Source organism: Lolium perenne, chromosome 7 (assembly GCF_019359855.2).
Source record: "Lolium perenne isolate Kyuss_39 chromosome 7, Kyuss_2.0, whole genome shotgun sequence".
NCBI classification, from domain to species: domain Eukaryota; kingdom Viridiplantae; phylum Streptophyta; class Magnoliopsida; order Poales; family Poaceae; genus Lolium; species Lolium perenne.
In genome coordinates, this window is record NC_067250.2 from 175089609 (window position 1) to 175107464 (window position 17856).

The 17856-nt window shown below is 43.4% G+C and overlaps 1 protein-coding gene across 1 annotated transcript; it reads left to right on the forward strand.

The window, feature by feature from the left end:
* Positions 1-12104: 12104 nt before the first annotated feature.
* On the forward strand, positions 12105-13792 carry LOC127301117 (xyloglucan endotransglucosylase/hydrolase protein 24). The gene is made up of 3 exons (XM_051331332.2): positions 12105-12938; positions 13023-13225; positions 13339-13792. The coding sequence occupies exons 1-3, from the start codon at positions 12645-12647 to the stop codon at positions 13709-13711; spliced, it is 870 nt and encodes a 289-aa protein (XP_051187292.1). The 5' UTR covers positions 12105-12644; the 3' UTR covers positions 13712-13792.
* Positions 13793-17856: the final 4064 nt, after the last annotated feature.

Consider the following 17856-nt stretch of genomic DNA (forward strand, 5'->3'; position numbering starts at 1 on the left):
CCGCCATGACCGGAAATGTGTCTGGCACCACCTCCAGTGGAGCGACGCAAAGTGATCGGGCCGTCTGCGGAGACGCAAATCTGGCCCAAGTATCGAGATCCTCTGACGTACAGGGGAAAACTGCAGAGGGAAGTTAATCATTTTCGTTCGTTTGATTCTCGTCCGATGGCAGCTCTTTTTTTTTTTTGAGGGTAAACATCGCCTTTTATTATTCAATCATCAAAGGTACAATAACAGTATCATGCTGAGTTCAGAAGCCATACATTGCGGCCATGTTCTAAGGAAATAGTAGAGCGAGCTAGATTGTGAGCATGAGTATTAAAACATCTTCTCTCATGGCTGAACCTGGAATCTGGGAACTCAGTGCGACGTTGATCGATCTCACACAGGACCGAGTAATAGCTAGGACCGAGTAATAGCTGCATCTGTTTGAATCTCTAATGGCATTGATAATCTCCAAACAATCTGAAGCAATGTAAAGGTGTTGAATATGTAAATCAGCAGCAAGCGATAAACCCTCGCGGCATGCAATTGCTTCTAGTGTAGCGGAATCAGAAATGCCCTGCAAGAACCGATGCTCTAAGAAACTGGCCCGATCCATCTCTACATATAGCTGCAACAACTCCTCTGTTACTTTGTTTGGATACCGTGGCATCAACATTAACTTTAGTAAAATTATTTGGAGGAGGGATCCAGGTAACAGTCGATGGCGTGGCATCCGTCTGATGACGTGCTGGCTTAGCAATATACGTAATGTCCAATTCAGCAAGGTAGCTTGTGATGAACCCATAGATCGATAGAGGGCTCTGAAAAATCTCCTCATGTATAGCTTTTCGCCTTGCACTCCATACCGCCCAAAGTGTAACCACAACCTTGGTGAAATTCTCATGGGAAAGTGAATCAATAAGGAAGAAGATCCATTCTTTAGCATCTCCACATTGGTTTATGCTGATATGTTCAGTTACTCTTCATCTAACAGTGCCCATACACAACGAGCTGTGGTACAGTCCATTAAAGAATGTCTCCAATTATCATTTGTAGCTGCACAAAACGGACACCCAGCGGATGGTGCCATATTCCTATGATGACAAACAGAGGCTGTTGGTAGTGAATGGTGTGCTAATCTCCACAAGAACACTCTTATCTTCCAATGGATGTGGAGGTCATCAAATCAATCCCACTTACTACAGCCAACCTAACAGATTCATGGGCGTGGCATTATGAACGTTCTGGGTTATTTACTGTCCGATCAATGTACAGGCTTTTGGTTTCGACCAAAAAAGTTAGGGAGGATTGGCTTGAGGGACGTGCAGCAAGTTCCTCGTCTGGTTCAGAACAAAAGATGTGGTCTAAAATGTCGTCCGATGGCAGCTGGTCGAACGCCTAGGAAACACAACGCCTTAGCCAAAGCCCAGCCCAACTAACGGGAGAGAGAGAAACGGAGCGATCCCATCTCAACTCGCAGAGACGGAAAAGGGCGCACTCCACCTCAGAAAAGGCGCCAGAATAGAAAAGAGGCGGGAGTAGTCAAGGACGTGAGGAAGGACCCGCGAAGGAGTTCGCCCGAACCTGGAGCGGACGCGCTGCTCTGCTCGCCAATGCGCCGTTCTGCTCGTTAATCTCAGGTAAATCACCTTCATTCTTTTATCTTCTCTCTGTGGCATGCCCTACGCAGATGCAATCAGTACCTTAAAACTGCTCTTAATCGGTGCTCAATTTCGACTTAGACACAGAATAAAAGTTGTAGTACATGATCATAGTTTTCCAGCGGTACCTTATTTGCATGATTTGGATCATTGCAGTAAGAGTTTTGGCCCAAACGAGATTCTGTCATGTAGTTGCATAATTGTGGTTTTCTTCCCTGGTTTGAGAAGCGTTTTTCATAGTTTATGGAAGAAGTTGGGATGGCAGAAGAGACTAATAAATCGCACCATGATCCTGATTCCAATCGGTATTTTCTGTATACCACAGTTTGACATGAGAAATTTAAGTATTGCTATTGATTACAATATTTTCTTCACATTTGCATTGCAGAGTTGTACTACCTGGTTTGGTTTCTCATGCTGGCATGGAATTTCGAAATTCAGATGAAGCTTGGGCACGTTTCCCATTATGCAAAATGCTGCCAAACATCTAAATGAAGAGGAGGATGAAGAGAAGAAAAAGGAGAAGAAGAAGAAAGATAAGAAGAATGAAGAGAAAACAAATGAGGACAATGAAGAGACAAGTATTCTAACAGATTTTAGCGCGTGCATGTTTGAGTATGAAGACATGGCAAAATTTGAAGAAAAGTTTGACCTCATGAGGAAAAAGGTGAGGAAGCAAACTTGGTTGGATAGTATATATAAGTTAACCGAAAAATGGGCTGAATGTTTTATGATGGATGTGTTCACATTAGGAATGAGAAGTACACAATTGAGTGAAAGTCTAAACAATGATTTGAAAATCCATTTCAAATTTGATTTTGATAGATCCGTTTCTTTAAGCATTTCGAAAGGGTTGTGCAAGCAAAAAGGAACAACGAACTGAATTCAGAATTTGACTCAAGGAAAAAGTTGCCTAAATTATTTATGAGGAGACCACCACCTATGTTGGTGCAGGCTAGCAAGCTATATACACCGGATATATTTGAAACTTTCCAAGGTGAATATGAAAGATCCCTATCAGCTTGCACCAAGCAATTAGATGGTTGTAATGAATATCTAGTAGGAGATTTCACCTTTCAAGAGGAGTACAAAGTTATTGGTGGTCCTTTGAAACAAATAGTTGTGTGCAGCTGTCGGCAATTTGAGAGAATTGGGATATTGTGTGGCCATTCTCTTAAAGTTCTTGATTTAATGAACATCAAGTCACTACCACCACACTATGTGTTAAAGCAATGGACACGGGAAGCATGTAGTGGAACTGTACAAGACAAGGAGGGAGGAAATATAATGGAAAATCCAAATATGAATGCCATGCTTAGCTACAGATATATGTCGCACAAATTTCATAATTTGGTGGATCGAGCATCCAACTTTCCAGAATGTGTGATGCTGGTAGATAACACACTGGACATCCTTGAAAAGCAAATTGAAGACAAAATCAATGCATGCACAAGAACAGCTCAGTACCCATGTTCAATTCCCACATATGCTAGCCCACCAGATGACTTGTTGACTAATGCACGCCTAAAGAAAAAACAAGTTGAAACAAAAACTTCAAAACGAAAAAGAACTTGGCTCGATAAGAAGCACAAGATAAGAAAAAAGAGAGAAAAGGTATGTTGCTAAATAAAAGTGCCGTTTCAATGTTAGTCAATTCTCATGACCCTCCCATTTTCTTTCATTACTGATAGAAGAGGTTGGGGAAGTGGCCGGTAGTGGCAGTGCACAAGCACATGCACAAGGAAAAGTGGCAAATGATAGTGTTCATGAAGTTCAAAATGCCAATCTTAGTTTCACTCAATTATTAACGGTAATTTTGTTCATATAGTTATTTCATGAATCAAGAGATCATAATTGTGTAGAAAATCTTACTTCTTTATTTATTTTACAGGGACCAATCACAGATGACTTTATTACTGGGTTATGGTGAAATAGTCTGTCTTTTGCTAGATATCATGGAAATGTGTGACTTAGTACTTGCTAGCACAATTTTTCTGTAGTTGATCTGCATAAGATTACTGTTTGTAATTGTGTTTCATGGCAAGTAATTTGAAAAACTGCTATGTTGAAGGCCGCGCTGCGGCGACGCCGTCTCCGTTTCTCGTCTCCCGTTAGTTGGGCTGGGCTTTTGGCTATTGTTTCCTGGGCGTTCGTGCAGTTGCCATCTGATGTGAATCAAACGAACGAAAATGATTAACTTCCCTCTGCAGTTTTCCGCGATACGTCAGAGGAGCCGGCTCCTGGCCCAAATATGGCCTGGGATGCGTCTCCGTGGATGCTCCGCGGACGCCGGAAGTGTCTGCTCGCATCTGGCGGACGTTTCGTCGGGCCCGCCTGGCAGCGACCCTGCATCGATGCGTCTTCTCCGCCAATACTGGCACCGAGGCGTCGCTTCGGCAGTCTGCGGCCGCGTAAATGGCGATGCCTCGCGTGGCGCGCGATCGTCGCCTACCTCTGCGCACGTAGTAATGGCGATGCCACGCGTGGCGCGGCCGTCGCCCTGCCTCCGACCTATATAAACAGGGGCGCGAGCATCTCATCTCCTCCCCACTAAACCCTAGCCGCCGCTGCCGTAGATCCACCATGAGCAGCGCCGGACGCGGCTAGGCTGCCGCGCCTCCACCTCCACCTTCACCTCCCACTCCACCTCCCCCGGCCTCGAGCTCCGACGAGGAGTTCGACTCCGAAGACAGCACCGACCTCCTCCACCCGGTCAGGGACACCGCGGCCCTGGCTGAAGCGGAGAAGGAAGCACAGGAGGAGCGGGCGGCCCATGCGGCGGTCGACGCCAAGCTGGAACAACGTAGGCTGGCGGCCGCCGCTGCAGCAGAGGACTCCGACTCGGAGATATCTTGGTCCTCTGATGACCCTGATGCGCCTACGCCGGAGGAGAGGGCGGCGGAGCAGAGGGCCATCGTCGAGTCTTTCGAGACGCTCAAGGAGGCCACTGAGCTAGGACGCGGCGGCGCAACGAGCCATAGCGGCCGCGCGGGAGGCGGCGGAGAAGCAGGAGACGAAGCGACGCAACGACGGTGCCGACCCGTCAGGAAGCAAGTAGTCTAGGCCTATAGATCTACTTTGTATAGTTTTTATGCATTTATATGTACTACTTTGAAAGTTTTTAACTATGTTGCAATTCAAAAAATGGGTCGCCCCGGTGGGAGCACACCCAGACGCAAACGGACGTGCGGACAAAATATGTCCGTGGGGCGACGCAAACGGACGCTCGCGACCACTTTTGGGCGTCTGAAATGCGTCGCGGCGCTAGAGATGCCCTTAACCCACCCAGATCGCCTATGCCCTATCGGGAGACATTGTCTCTTCCTATTCCCATGGCCACCGGCCGTTGTGACCGTTTACATACAGTTGTGCTTTCCTCTGCATTTGAACATAGGTTTTAGTATAGCTAAAGTTCTATGGTTTGTATACTGCATGCGATTCCTACAAATTGTTCAGAAATGCAAGCGCCGGTTTGGAACAGAGCAGGTATGGTATAAATAGGAAAAGGTTTTTTTTTATTTGATAATGCATCATATTTCTATTTCCTAATTGATAGGCCAAAGCTTTAGTTCCAATGTTCTTTATTGTTTCGCCAGTACCAATTGAACTCTTCAAAGATCGTGTGATAAACTTTTAGTGGCACATGTAACCACACTCAGGTGATCATTTGTTCAGGCACATGTATCGGGTTGTTTGATAGAGGAACTGAAGTGCAAGGGACAGTAGTATTACTATGCACTTTTCAATTCTTAGTTTGATATGGCTCGTACTTTGGTTTGTCAATTTTGTAGAGCATATGACAGGGCTGGTGTTCGCTTCAGCGCAATGGAATTTGTTATTTATTCTGACTCTACTTTGCTTCCTATACATATATTTTACCTACAACTGAAACAAATGTACTATTTTGTGCTTCATATGTAAATCTTGGTCCACTCACTAGAGCAGTTCATATTCCAATTTCTGTTGAAAAGGAATACATGAATCTATCTTATTCAAAGAATGTCAACAGTGGTTGATGAAAACGTTGTTGATTTAGGCTTGAGGATTTTACAGCCTAAAGTACATGATTCGAAAAGTGATATACTAGCTAAATTTTGTGATTCTCCCCAAGTTCTATTCTTTTCCAGTTAAATATATTGGAATACTTGGTATATGCAACATCTATATGATTCCATTGGGATCTATTCTGAAACCTTTCTCCATTTGGATTTGTGATAACAAGAAGTCTCAGAAATGAAAATTGGGTGTATGTTGTACTGATGACAGCGTAGCTATTTGTGTTCTAATCATAGATTATTCTTGCTTAGCCGGTTCAGTTAAATATTCCAAGGTTGTGTATGTTCTTCGAACCAAGTTCATTTCAATATGAATTTTTTATTGCAGGTTCTCTTATAAAACCTCTCCGGGCATGTCATTGTCAATTTTAAAGATTTGCTTCTATTGTTTCTGAGGCATTGCTAGAAGTGGTTCAGAAGTTCACAAGGTTGGAATATGAAGCTATGCTCGAATTTTCTCGAGAAGGTATGCTATTTTTTCGCTGTACTATATATTATTGTGCTTTTATTTATTTGAGTCTACAAACTTCCTAATTTTGGTTTGCGAGATATTTTACAAATACTTGCATCTTTAGTTTTAGGTACCTCTGTCCTTGGATATGATAAATAAAATGTGCTTTAGCATGCATATATGTTTTTAAGATCTTCTCATATTCCAGTGACTTGCATGCCTCCTATTTGACAACACATTCTTAAAAGTACATCAATCACATCCTAGCATTAAATTCTACTTTCATTTAGGTTCTATGGTTTACACGCTTCTATGTGAGTTTGAGAGAATCCAGCCTTAAGTTCTGTCATGTTGGTTAACAAATTTAGCTTACAATGCCTGTATATTTGGGTTTTAGGTAGATGATACCACTTAATTATACATACGAATTCCCACTGATTCTGTTGTCACTGAAAAGTGTTTGATTCATTACTGATGGATAGTAGCTGGTTAAGTGAACATAAGCTTAGGTATCCTCTTACTCTCGACATTTATCCGCAATAGCTGGTATTGTAGCTTATTCTACGAATTATGATTGCATACGTGTAATCACTTTAAGAATAATTGCAATTGAGCTAGGATAAAGACATCAAATAAGAAAGTGGTAGATCTTCATGGTGATATTAGCAATATGGGCTTTGAGATTAGCTCATTGATGACATTATATTCGAAAAATAAGAGATTGTTTCTGGTGTTCGTGAAGATGGTATCATATCATCTTGTATATTAAAAGAACTTCGTCTTGTGTATGAAAAGAACTTCAGTTAGTTGTGAGTAATTTCAGTATCATTTTGGTACCACACTGATAATTTGCAAGCCCAGTAGGTGTATTCTATTTAGTATCTTATTTGCAATGTCGTAATTATTCATGACACTACCAAGACCACTAATGTTTTTTATTTGTAACTGTAGCAGTAGCTGCTATGGTGCTTCTCAAATTGTTTTATTGCTTACATTGTGCTCAGGTCGTAAGCCTAATATCTCGTCCACTACTACAATCGTACGCCTCCACTTGATGTGTTGCTCTGATTCAAACCTCTGCTTGGCTGCTCTGAGGTGAGGCCTTCAAGCACCTCATCTGGCGTTGTGATGCAAGGATACTAATGTGATAATTTCATGTATTGCCTAATACAACAAGTATCTACCGGTGGTGTCATATTCATGATTCTTTCTTTTAATAATTTTGTAAATTCTTATGCTATGCATTTCCCCATGTCAATCCTGATGATTTCTCGTACTAAAAACATTTGTATTTATTATTTGTTCCCATCTGTTCTTCCTTTTACTAATAGAAGCTAATTATCATATGAAGTTACACTGTAAGATCCCAAGTAAATTTACTTAGATGCCCATCCTATATTTTTTTATCTTGGTCAGTGCATTGTATTTATCGGAATATTGCAACTACACTATATAACTTCCTTGCATGTGCACTCCCTGTAATTGACTTTTTCTAATTGGGTAAGGTACAAGCTGCTTGTTCTTCCTTTGACTATTAGAAGTTAAATTGAGTTGTGGATCAAGCGAGATCATATTATGAAGTAAGAGATCATCTTATCAAGTAAAGACTGTAAGACCCTAGCTTCTAGCTTTGGTTGGACACGGATCAGTTTTGTCCCTCTTTACTGCGAACAAATAGTGCATTGTTTGTTTAACAATATTATGTGTTTGTTCTCTCATATTCCCTTTTTTCAGGGTCGGTTCTTATCTCACCATCTCGCGTGATTTTCTCATGTGATCATCTCTCCTTGTTAAGGTTTGCCTGTTTCTTTCTCTCCATATGGTGTGTTTTTTGTTGCACTTGGTTTACTGATGGTTGTTGCGTGGCGTGTTCGGTTCTTCTATTTCTTATTGTTTTATGATGCTCGATGGGATGCGCATTGTTATATCCTTTGTTATCTATTTACTTTATCTAGATGCTCCTAGAGAATACTTTGTTCCTATTCTATATAATATAAATGGATAAATGGAAACACTTTAGTTCTATCCTAGAACATGGCATGGTTAATTGGTACTTGTACTACGTAATGGATGCTTTTTTTTACCTTGTGGGGATATGAGGGAGTTTTTTGTCCTACTCCATTAACTTCATATATACAATACTACCCTTTCAAGATTTTAAGGCGTATGTACTGTAATACAACTCAATCTTGCTAATTCCACTTTGATATGAACCTGCATTTCGTCTCTTAGGATGGTAAAATATCACCAATAGATCATCAAAATGAATTTGGGAGTTTCATCCATGTAACCTAACCTTGGCACACAAATTTAGCTCTTCAGGTTGGTAGAGAACCTAATTTTATACAGTAATGGCAATAATCAATGCATCTCTATTCATATAGTCTCCCCATTTTGGAAGCACACTAATTTGTTTGACGTGAAATGTAAACTTAACTTTATGCACCCCTTTATGAATAGCTGGAGCTATAATCATTCTCATTTCGACTCAACTTGAGTACAGGGTTGATTGCCCACCATTCAGTGTGAGATTAGAGGCACTGCAGCAAGATGAAGTTATCTATTGCAGACAAGATGAGTAGTTCATGGTATGTTTCCCAAAGGGAGCCATAAGAGCAATGAGTAGATTTCCGTCTTGTACTAACTTGTATATGTAGTGATTTAGCAAAGATGGATGATCCTACTACTGTACAATTAAGCATTGACAAGTTAAATTGGAGGTTTTTTTTTTATTTTGTTTCCGTATCAACCCTGAAGTGTGTTCTTAGTATATTCAATGTCAAATAAAACACTCAACTGATTGGACGACCAGGCCTAGCTTCACCCAGCAGGTGCCTGATTGTCATGCCCCTGACCGGCGAGGAGGTGCCCCAACCACTAGTCTATTATATACTAAAAGCAAAATAAGGGTGTTTTTCGAGGCACCAGGTTAATCCACATATGCTAATAAAATATAAACCGATGATATTAATTTTAACGTCTTAGATTAAAAGGTAAGAAATGTTACGTACAACAATATATGTGTACAAAAAATAGTATGGCACGTAACCAATATAATTATATCATTTAAGGAACCACAAGTTCGTGAGTCATGTATAGATTTGGTTCACGTGTCATCCATGAGGATAGAAGGCTATTTGCTTCCATGTAGAAAATAGAAAGCGATCACCGGAAAAAAAAAGAGATTTGATTTTATAGTTACATGCCAAATCACGTAATAGAAGAAATCCTACAGTTGTACTTCACGTATGGATAAAATGTCAGTTTTTTTCTTTCTAAATAACATCGTTAGTTAAGCCAAAGGAAAATACTAACAATCAACCGGAGGATCATTGAAGGACCGTTCGACCATGATTTCCTTGGCCCCACCCACGGCCCTACAGAAGAAAAAAAACACGTCTACTTTATCCTCACATACTATGGCTTCAGAATTTCCAGGCTTCGGCTCCACGGGTTCGTCTGCTCCCCTGCTCCACCTTCCCCCAACCTCTCTCTCCGCTTCTCTCTTGCGAACCGGTATGCGATCTCTCTTCTCTCTCCGGCGAGGGCATTCACAGAGGAGGCAGTCGACAGCGGTGGACGCGGTTGACCGACATCATTAGCCTCGGGTCGAGGGGAGGCCGTATGGCCATAGAGGGGGCGGCTAACAGCGGTAGCCGCCGCAAGCCTACAACGCCATCCTCGATCCGGGGCGCCTACGGCCGGGCTGAAGAACGTGTGAATCTGTCCGCATCCGCCGGTGATGCTAGAGGCGGCAGCGGCTATTACTCCAGGTTGCGGCACCGGTTGCTACAGGTGGCGGCGCCGATTGCTAAATGCGGTGGCGGCGGTTGCTTCAAGCAGCCAGTCATATTGCTGCATGCGGCGACGCGGGTTGCTACAGGCGGCAGCAGCAGTTGCTACAAGCGGCCAGTCTAATTGCGACATTCGGCAGGGCGGGTTGCTACAAGCGGCCGGTCCTATAGCTACTGGCGGCCAGTCCTAATGCTACGAGACGTCGCACCGGTTGCTACAGGCAGTCCGACAGCGGCGCCGCAAGTTGCTACAACCAGCGGTGCCGGTTGCTGTAGGCGGCCCAGCGGCGTTGGCATTTGCTGCAAGCGGCGGCGGCTGGTATAAACTTGAGTAGGTGATGCTGCAAGGAGGTCGCCGGAAATGCTACATTCTCCCGGCGGCGACTGGTACAAACTTGTGCCGGTGACATTGCAAGGAGGTCGCCGGCAATGCTACATTCGCCCGGCGGTGGTGTTACGTGCGGCAGGCAATGGTGCTACCAAAGGCCGGCGATCGTGCTACCAGCGTGGTCGACACCAGCGAGGTTTTTCACCGGAGCTAACCGGCAGGGGGGAGGTGGGGACAGCTGGTGGGAGTTGCCGGTGTGTTCTTCGGTGGGCTTCCATGCCATGTGCGCTGTTTTTATTTTGTCATTTCGGGGGATTTTTTCCGCGGGACGATGGTGGAAAACCACAAAAACTGTACGTGGGACACGTGGCAATCGCTGGAGGCGGGGGATCAGAAGTTCCAATCCCCGGGGGACGCTCAGCACGGCCCTACTCCAAAGGACCTACACATGTGTATGTGTTGGCGCGAACACATGCTAGATTATCGATGAAATATATGTTACCAAAATTACATTGCTTAAGTGTACTACTTATTAAACTATAAAAATAATGAGACATTCAAGAGCATCCAAATTTTCTAATCGATTTTCTTCATGTGTGCATTTTAACTTTCTTTGTCCCCTTACAAGTGTACCTATATATAAAATACATCTTTATACTTTTGTATATAGATAAAATGGAACAACTTAATTTTAACCTAAAAACTAAAAGGAAAGACAAGAAGATAAAAGAATCTGATAATCGAGCATCACATTAAGCAAAATCGTCCAAATTATTTTGATATTTAGATCTAAATTTTATGGTTAGGATTTAATGATAGGTTAGTTAGATGTAATCCCTACTCTTATAAAAATGTGATAGATTTATCTAAATTTTGATGTATCTAGACACTAAATATTATCTAGAGATGGAGTGTACTAAAATGAACCGTGTCATATGGCGATAGGTCTCTCTAGCATGCACTTTATCAAGTATCGTCTAGGCACCTTCTCCCAAACAAAAAGTAAATACACATAAACAATTCCAGCACCACACAGCATGCAATGCAATTCATTTAGCCAACCTATATATCACGTGAAAATTGAGTACCATCTCATACATACATTGATTTATCGTACAGACGCATCACATTGGTTCCTTCTGATTTATCTTACCCTAACTCGAATACAGTTGACTTCGGATCAACCCACACAAGCAGCAGTAGCCTGATTGATCATCACTCCTGCGACTTCATCTTAAGCGGATAACCGAGAGGCCGTACCTCGCCAGCTTCTTGACATCGCTATATAACACCTGCCAACCATGGATAATAAAGGCAATGCAACTTTTTTATTCTGAAATATTTCATGAGTATTTTTTGTAATATTATATGAGCAGTTTCTCTAGATTTAAGCAAGTCATGTCTTTGTGCCGATTATGCGGATACAAAGCGGAACTGACATGGATATTAATGGATATGGCAAGGACATGCATAGTTGAGCCAAAAATAACGTATAAATTTAAAACAATTCATTTGAGTAAAATTCATTATATAATATGTTAGTTAGTTTTAATAATTATATAACATTACTTATATAATAGAAAGTCACAACATATAAAATAGATAAACTATATTAAGTGTAGTTTTTTAAGATGTAGCCCTCGCAATTGCGAGGGCCACCTTGCTAGTGTCTAATAAACTGTGAGAGAGGGAGTATTGCCTTGGGCCGTCTATCCATATCCAGTTAGGTCCAGGTCCATCTGACGAATAAACATACATGTACAGGTATGACACGTCGGCGTCGAGCCGTGGGCGTAGCCAGCGTCGGTGCAGCTACTTGGCCGTCGGCGTAGACGACGTGTGCCAACGGTTCTTCCTCGTCAACCAGCCCGTCGGTGGCCGCAACCGAAGACGGGAAGATGACGGCGCGAGAAGCCATCAGCCTGGAATCTAATTATTTAGTTTTTTTTGACTTGATCTAATTATTTAGTGGGTAGCATGCAGGTAGGTAGCGAAGTCAGCGGGGACGCCATTAAAAATATGAAGCTCCCTTGCATGCACGAGGCCGCGTTCATCCCATAACCAGGATCGATAGTCAGAGGAGGGCATGTCAACGAAAAGATTAAGTCAGAGGAGGGAGCCAATGTAAACCTTGTCCAGCCTAATATTCCATATGGATCCTAACATGCCATGTCCCCGGCTGAAACATTCGAACGAACATGGCATGCTCCTTCATTCTACCCCCGCTCCATTTCAGCATGCTCGTTATAAATTCAGATCGGATCGTATCGAAGCATCAAGACGAGGGAGAGGAGGAAGAAGAAGAAAGGAAAGATACTACATTAGTATTCAAATCATTCTCGTTTGTTTTCCAAATTAAGCCAATCAGCCATGGCGTCGTTGCCATCTTCTTGTTGGCGTTCGGTGATGTTGCTATCGATCCTGCTGGTAGCCATGGATCAGATGGCCATGGCATCTCTATCCGATGACATCGAGGTTGGGTGGGGACAGGATCACAGCTTCTTCTACAAGGCTGGCACCGACGACAAACAGACCCTGGCGCTCTGCCTCGACGAGACCCACGGTTCGGGTTTCCACACAAAGGAAGCATACCTCTACGCCCGCTTCGACATCGACATCAGGCTCGTCCCCAAAAACTCCGCCGGCACGGTCACCACGCTCTATGTAAGTCTCCATGCCATGCGCGTGCCTTGTCTGGGCAGTTATTCCACGATTTGGTTGATTTCATCTGCAAATTGATGCGTGCAGCTGTTCCCGGTGGATGTGCCGTGGGAGAACCATGACGAGGTGGACCTGGAGTTCCTCGGCAACGTCACCGGCGAGCCCTACACGCTGCACACCAACATCTTCGTCAACGGCGTCGGCCACCGGGTGCAGCACTTCCGCCTCTGGTTCGACCCCGCCGCGGACTTCCACACATACTCCATCGATTGGAACCCCAAGCGCATCACGTAAGCAAATTAACCCATCATCATCAGATTCAGCGTGCATTATATATGTTTTTAGTATACATGTATTGTGTGGACACAATCCAAATCAAATCCCCGTCCATGGTGATGATCAGGATCCTGGTGGACGGCGTGCCGATCCGGGTATTCAAGAACCACGACAAGGACGGGGTGCCGTTCCCGTCGTGGCAGAAGATGAAGCTGGAAGGGAGCCTGTGGAACGCCGACGACTGGGCGACGCAGGGCGGCCTCGTCAAGACGGACTGGTCGGCGGCGCCTTTCTTCGCCAACTACCGCAACCTCCGCGTGTCCTCGTGCCAGCCGTCGCCTGGCGTAGCCTGGTGCGGCGACGAGCCACCGGAGTCGACATGGTTCGAGCAGGGCCTGGACACAGCGGCCATGCAGAACGCGCGGGACACGCACATGATCTACGATTACTGCAAGGATGCCAATCGGAAAGAGTTCCCCAAGGAATGCACGTTGGATTAGTGGCATATGATTCTTTCGTATTGATATTTCCTTGGCTCTGTACATTTGTGTTTTGATATACTAGTAATCACGCACGTGCAACACACGTCTTAACCAATGTAAAATCATACCCAAGTGCTAAAAAGTGCTTGGATGCTATGTGTCCAACCGAGCACTCGACTTTTGGTCGTCCGATGCGAAACAAAGGCGCCAGATCGTGCCCTCCCCTGTCGCTTGGACGTCACCCGTCTAGACAGACCGACACCTGGGACCCGACCATATACCACCTTGCCCCGACCATTCACCACCTGGGCCCGCGGGACGTGTCGATGTATTAGCTAGGGTTCCAGCGATTTCCTTTCCCCATTTCCCGTTCTCTCCATCTCTCGATCTGCCTTTCCCATCCCCCCCGATAACTACGGTTCCAGTGATTTTCCGGTGATTGCCTGGCGGAATCTATCGGCGGCGAGTATGAGCTCGAGCGGTGGTAGAGAACTAGAGATAGTTGGTGTGGGCGAGGGAGGGCTGGGTGTCGACTTCGGCGTCGGAGAGAGAGCCGCGCGGGGGTGCGGCTTGGTCGTCGACGGAGAGGGAGCGCGGGAGTGTGTCTTGGTCGTCGGCGGAGAGGGAGGGTGGGTGGGCGTTGACCTCGGTGTCAGAGAGCGATCCACGCGGGGGTGCGGCTTGATCGACGGCGAAGAACGTCCCGCACGGGGTGGGCGGAGATTTCGCCGGCGGAGAGCATCCCGCGCGAGAGGATGGGCAAGCTTGTCGACAGATGGATTCTCGTGCGCAAGGTGGTTATAATTTGGCCGTGGTGGACCTCTTGTGTGCAACAGCTTCAGAGACTGAACGGTGTAGGGGTGGTGGGAGTCGGAGATCTGCAAATACAGGTATGAAATAGCAAATCAAGTCAGTGATACCATGTGTTCTGTGATTTTTCGGGATCTTGTAGATGAAATTTATCTTAGGATTTGCTCAATTTTCGAGCACACCATGAATTAGATTTATTTTTTTGAAGAATTAGTGCTGATTTGTATAGGTGAAAGTTATGTCAGCCCATCTGCTATGTTTTTTAGAGCCAAATCATGCATTAGATTGTTTCTTAAGAATTAGTGTTGATTTGTATCCGTAGGAATTTTTGCAGCCATGTATAGGGATTTGTCAAGTTAGGGGGCTGAGAGGGGAGAGAGGAAACTCATTTCAGCAGGATTTTATCTTTTATCTTTTTTGCTGCTAAGGTAACTTGGTTTTTTCTGCTAGCATGTTCTAGGTCATGTTTAATCCTTCTTTGATCGGCAGCGGAGAGAGGCCACTCGCGAGGATGCGGAGCTCTGCGGCGGAGAGCGGTCGCCCACGAGGGTGTGTGGAGCTCGTTGGTGGCAGAGGAGCGAGTTTGATGAGCCAGCAAGTTGGATCCAATTTTGTCCGAGGAGGTGACTAGATCGAGAATAAGAGGTAATCTCCTACAAATCAAATCCCAAGCTACTAGTGGTTTGATTTTCATATGGTATGATCATCTACATACTGTAATCACCAGCAATTAGGTAGCTTATATTTCATCTGGGCGTGTCGATTTTGTGATGCGATTTTCCTGCTGCATTTTCCGCGAGGAGATTGCCTGGATTGCACATTCATAGGCCATGGAAAGACAGTTTTTCTGTGTGGTAATGGGCCTTAACCTAAGGCACCCCATGACGTGTTATGCATGAATGGATCGAGCTGCAAAAGGGGGTTGCTCATGTATGTGCTAGGTAGATTGCTAGTACATCTTAACTGAAACCAAAATGCAAATACTAGTACATCTAGTATCAGGTGGAATTTATTTGCTAGCTACCTAGATAAAACTGTCGCGGGGATGGGATTGCACTTTGCATCTTGTTTCTGTTGACAGTCCAGTTTCCAGTGAATGATGCAAGATTCCTGGTGATATCTGACATTTACATTGAAATTCATTCATCAATCTGGTAATGTGTCATACTGTCATTGCGCTGTAGCATGTTGTATTGACCTATCTCCATTTCTGATTTTTTGTGGAGACAACTCACTATTTAAACCTGATGTTGTATCATTATTATCCGGGAGGTTCTCCCGCCAAATTTGTAATACGACACCACTATTAAGTTACAACCTTGAATAAGAACACTTTGTAGCTATGTGTTCAAGATTGTGTTGGCTGTGATATTTGATTTGTCAAGTCGCAAGGCTCCGATGTTCACTTATATATGTGTCATAACAAATTATAGGGAAATATAGACATTACCCAGCTCATAAGCCCAAGTTTATTGGTGGAACATACACAGGTTGGATAATTTGGGTTAATTAATTTGTATTGGAAAAATGAATAGTTGTGTTTTATAGTCTAGGTTGCTTTGTTTTTGTTTATTGTAGCAACATGCACATGTTGGATCATGTGGGTTAATTAAATGTGTTTTAAAAATGCCTAAGTTGGCTACCAAATGAAGTAAGTTGGTTCTGCCAACATGCTTAACTAGTGTTTTATAGTCTTGTTGGTTTTCTTTTTCTTTTTCCGAGCAACATGCACAAGTTGGATAGTTTTGTTAATTAAGTTGTATGTTCAACATGCTTAAGTGTCTACCGAAATGAAGTAAGTTGGTTCTACCAACATGCTTAAGTTGTGTTTTATAATCTCGTTGGTTTTCTTCTTCTTTTATGGAGCAACATGTACAAGTTGGTTAGTTTGGGTTAATTAAGTTGTATTGTCAACATGCTTAAGTTGATTACCGAAATGAATTAAGTTGGTTCTACCAACATGCTCCGGTTTGCTCCTTCTGAATATTTGCTGGTATGTTTTTACTGCTACTTGTTCTGGTTGTGCTCCAACTTATTTTTGGATCATTGCTACACTAGACATGCAGGTGCTTCAATTTAGTCTCCATCGTTGCAAACATGTCCAGCTGCAATATCACTTCACATTCATGATAGTGCATAGCATTGGCCTGACTGCAGAGTGGACATCTTGTATTGTTTAGTTGTCACATGTTTTTATTTCGTCCGCAAAGTGAGCACTTCCACTTGATGTATAGATGAACTGTTTTCTCAAGGGGTATCTCTATGGCGAAGTGAGCTGAATCTTTGTAAATACAGATGATATGTAAAGGGTGACCATGCTACTATATGTTTACAATCCTGTAAAATTTTCAACTGCTGAATTGACCCATTTGGCAATGTTGGTCTTCTTGTGCTTCCACTGGTGGTCGCCTGCTTGAGTTGTTGCTGCCGGTGGCGTCAAGGTACAGGCCACCAAAGCGAAGCAATATCGGGGCAGAGGCCACCGCAACAGGGAGATGACGATGCCACAATTATGCCTACCAGTCAATCAATTTTGGTGTCTTATCCCATGTTCAATAACCTAGTTGTTTTTTTTTTCCTTTTTGGTACAGGTTTGTTTGACCATGGATGCTAACCCTTCGCCGAATTCCCAAAATTAGTAGAATATTAGTATCAAGTTGATGTAGCAAATTTATCTTAGTTGTTTATTATGTACATCCTGGGATTGATTAGGTGCGTTGTTTTTGGAATTGTTATGCCAATTTGCATGCTAGATGCTATTAATTTTTAAATAGTAGATATGTGACATATCACAATGCTGCTGCGTGTAATACATAGTTGTGTACTGCTTGTTGTTAAGTTGTCCATCGACTGCTCGTTAAGTTGCATAATGATTGCAAGTTGTCCACTTTTTCTTGGTAGCCCCTTAACATAATGTCTATTCACCACGATGTTTTATTATTCTTCTAAGTTGTTGCATACACACTTGTTATTCCACAACGCACACTTAGTTGCTTTTTTATCTACTTATAGTATGCATATGTTTTTTCTTCTTCTTTTGAATTATGCATTGCGCCTTGGTAGGTTCGTGATGCTGCCTAAGTTGCTTGTCATATTTCATTAAGTTGATCATCTACTTTAGATTAAGTTGTTTTAGGCTCTCTTGTAAGTTGCAAGTTGCAGTCAACAAAGTTGTAGGTACCTGTCCAACTAAGTTGCTTCATCAGACAACTTGGTTTATCAACTTACGCAAACATAGTAAGTTTATCCCATTCACTTAAGTTGTTTCCTCTCCATTTATTAACTTGTTATTGCATATCGATGGACAAGGGTTACTCTTTTTGATTCACGACGCAAATCATTTGACTTAATAA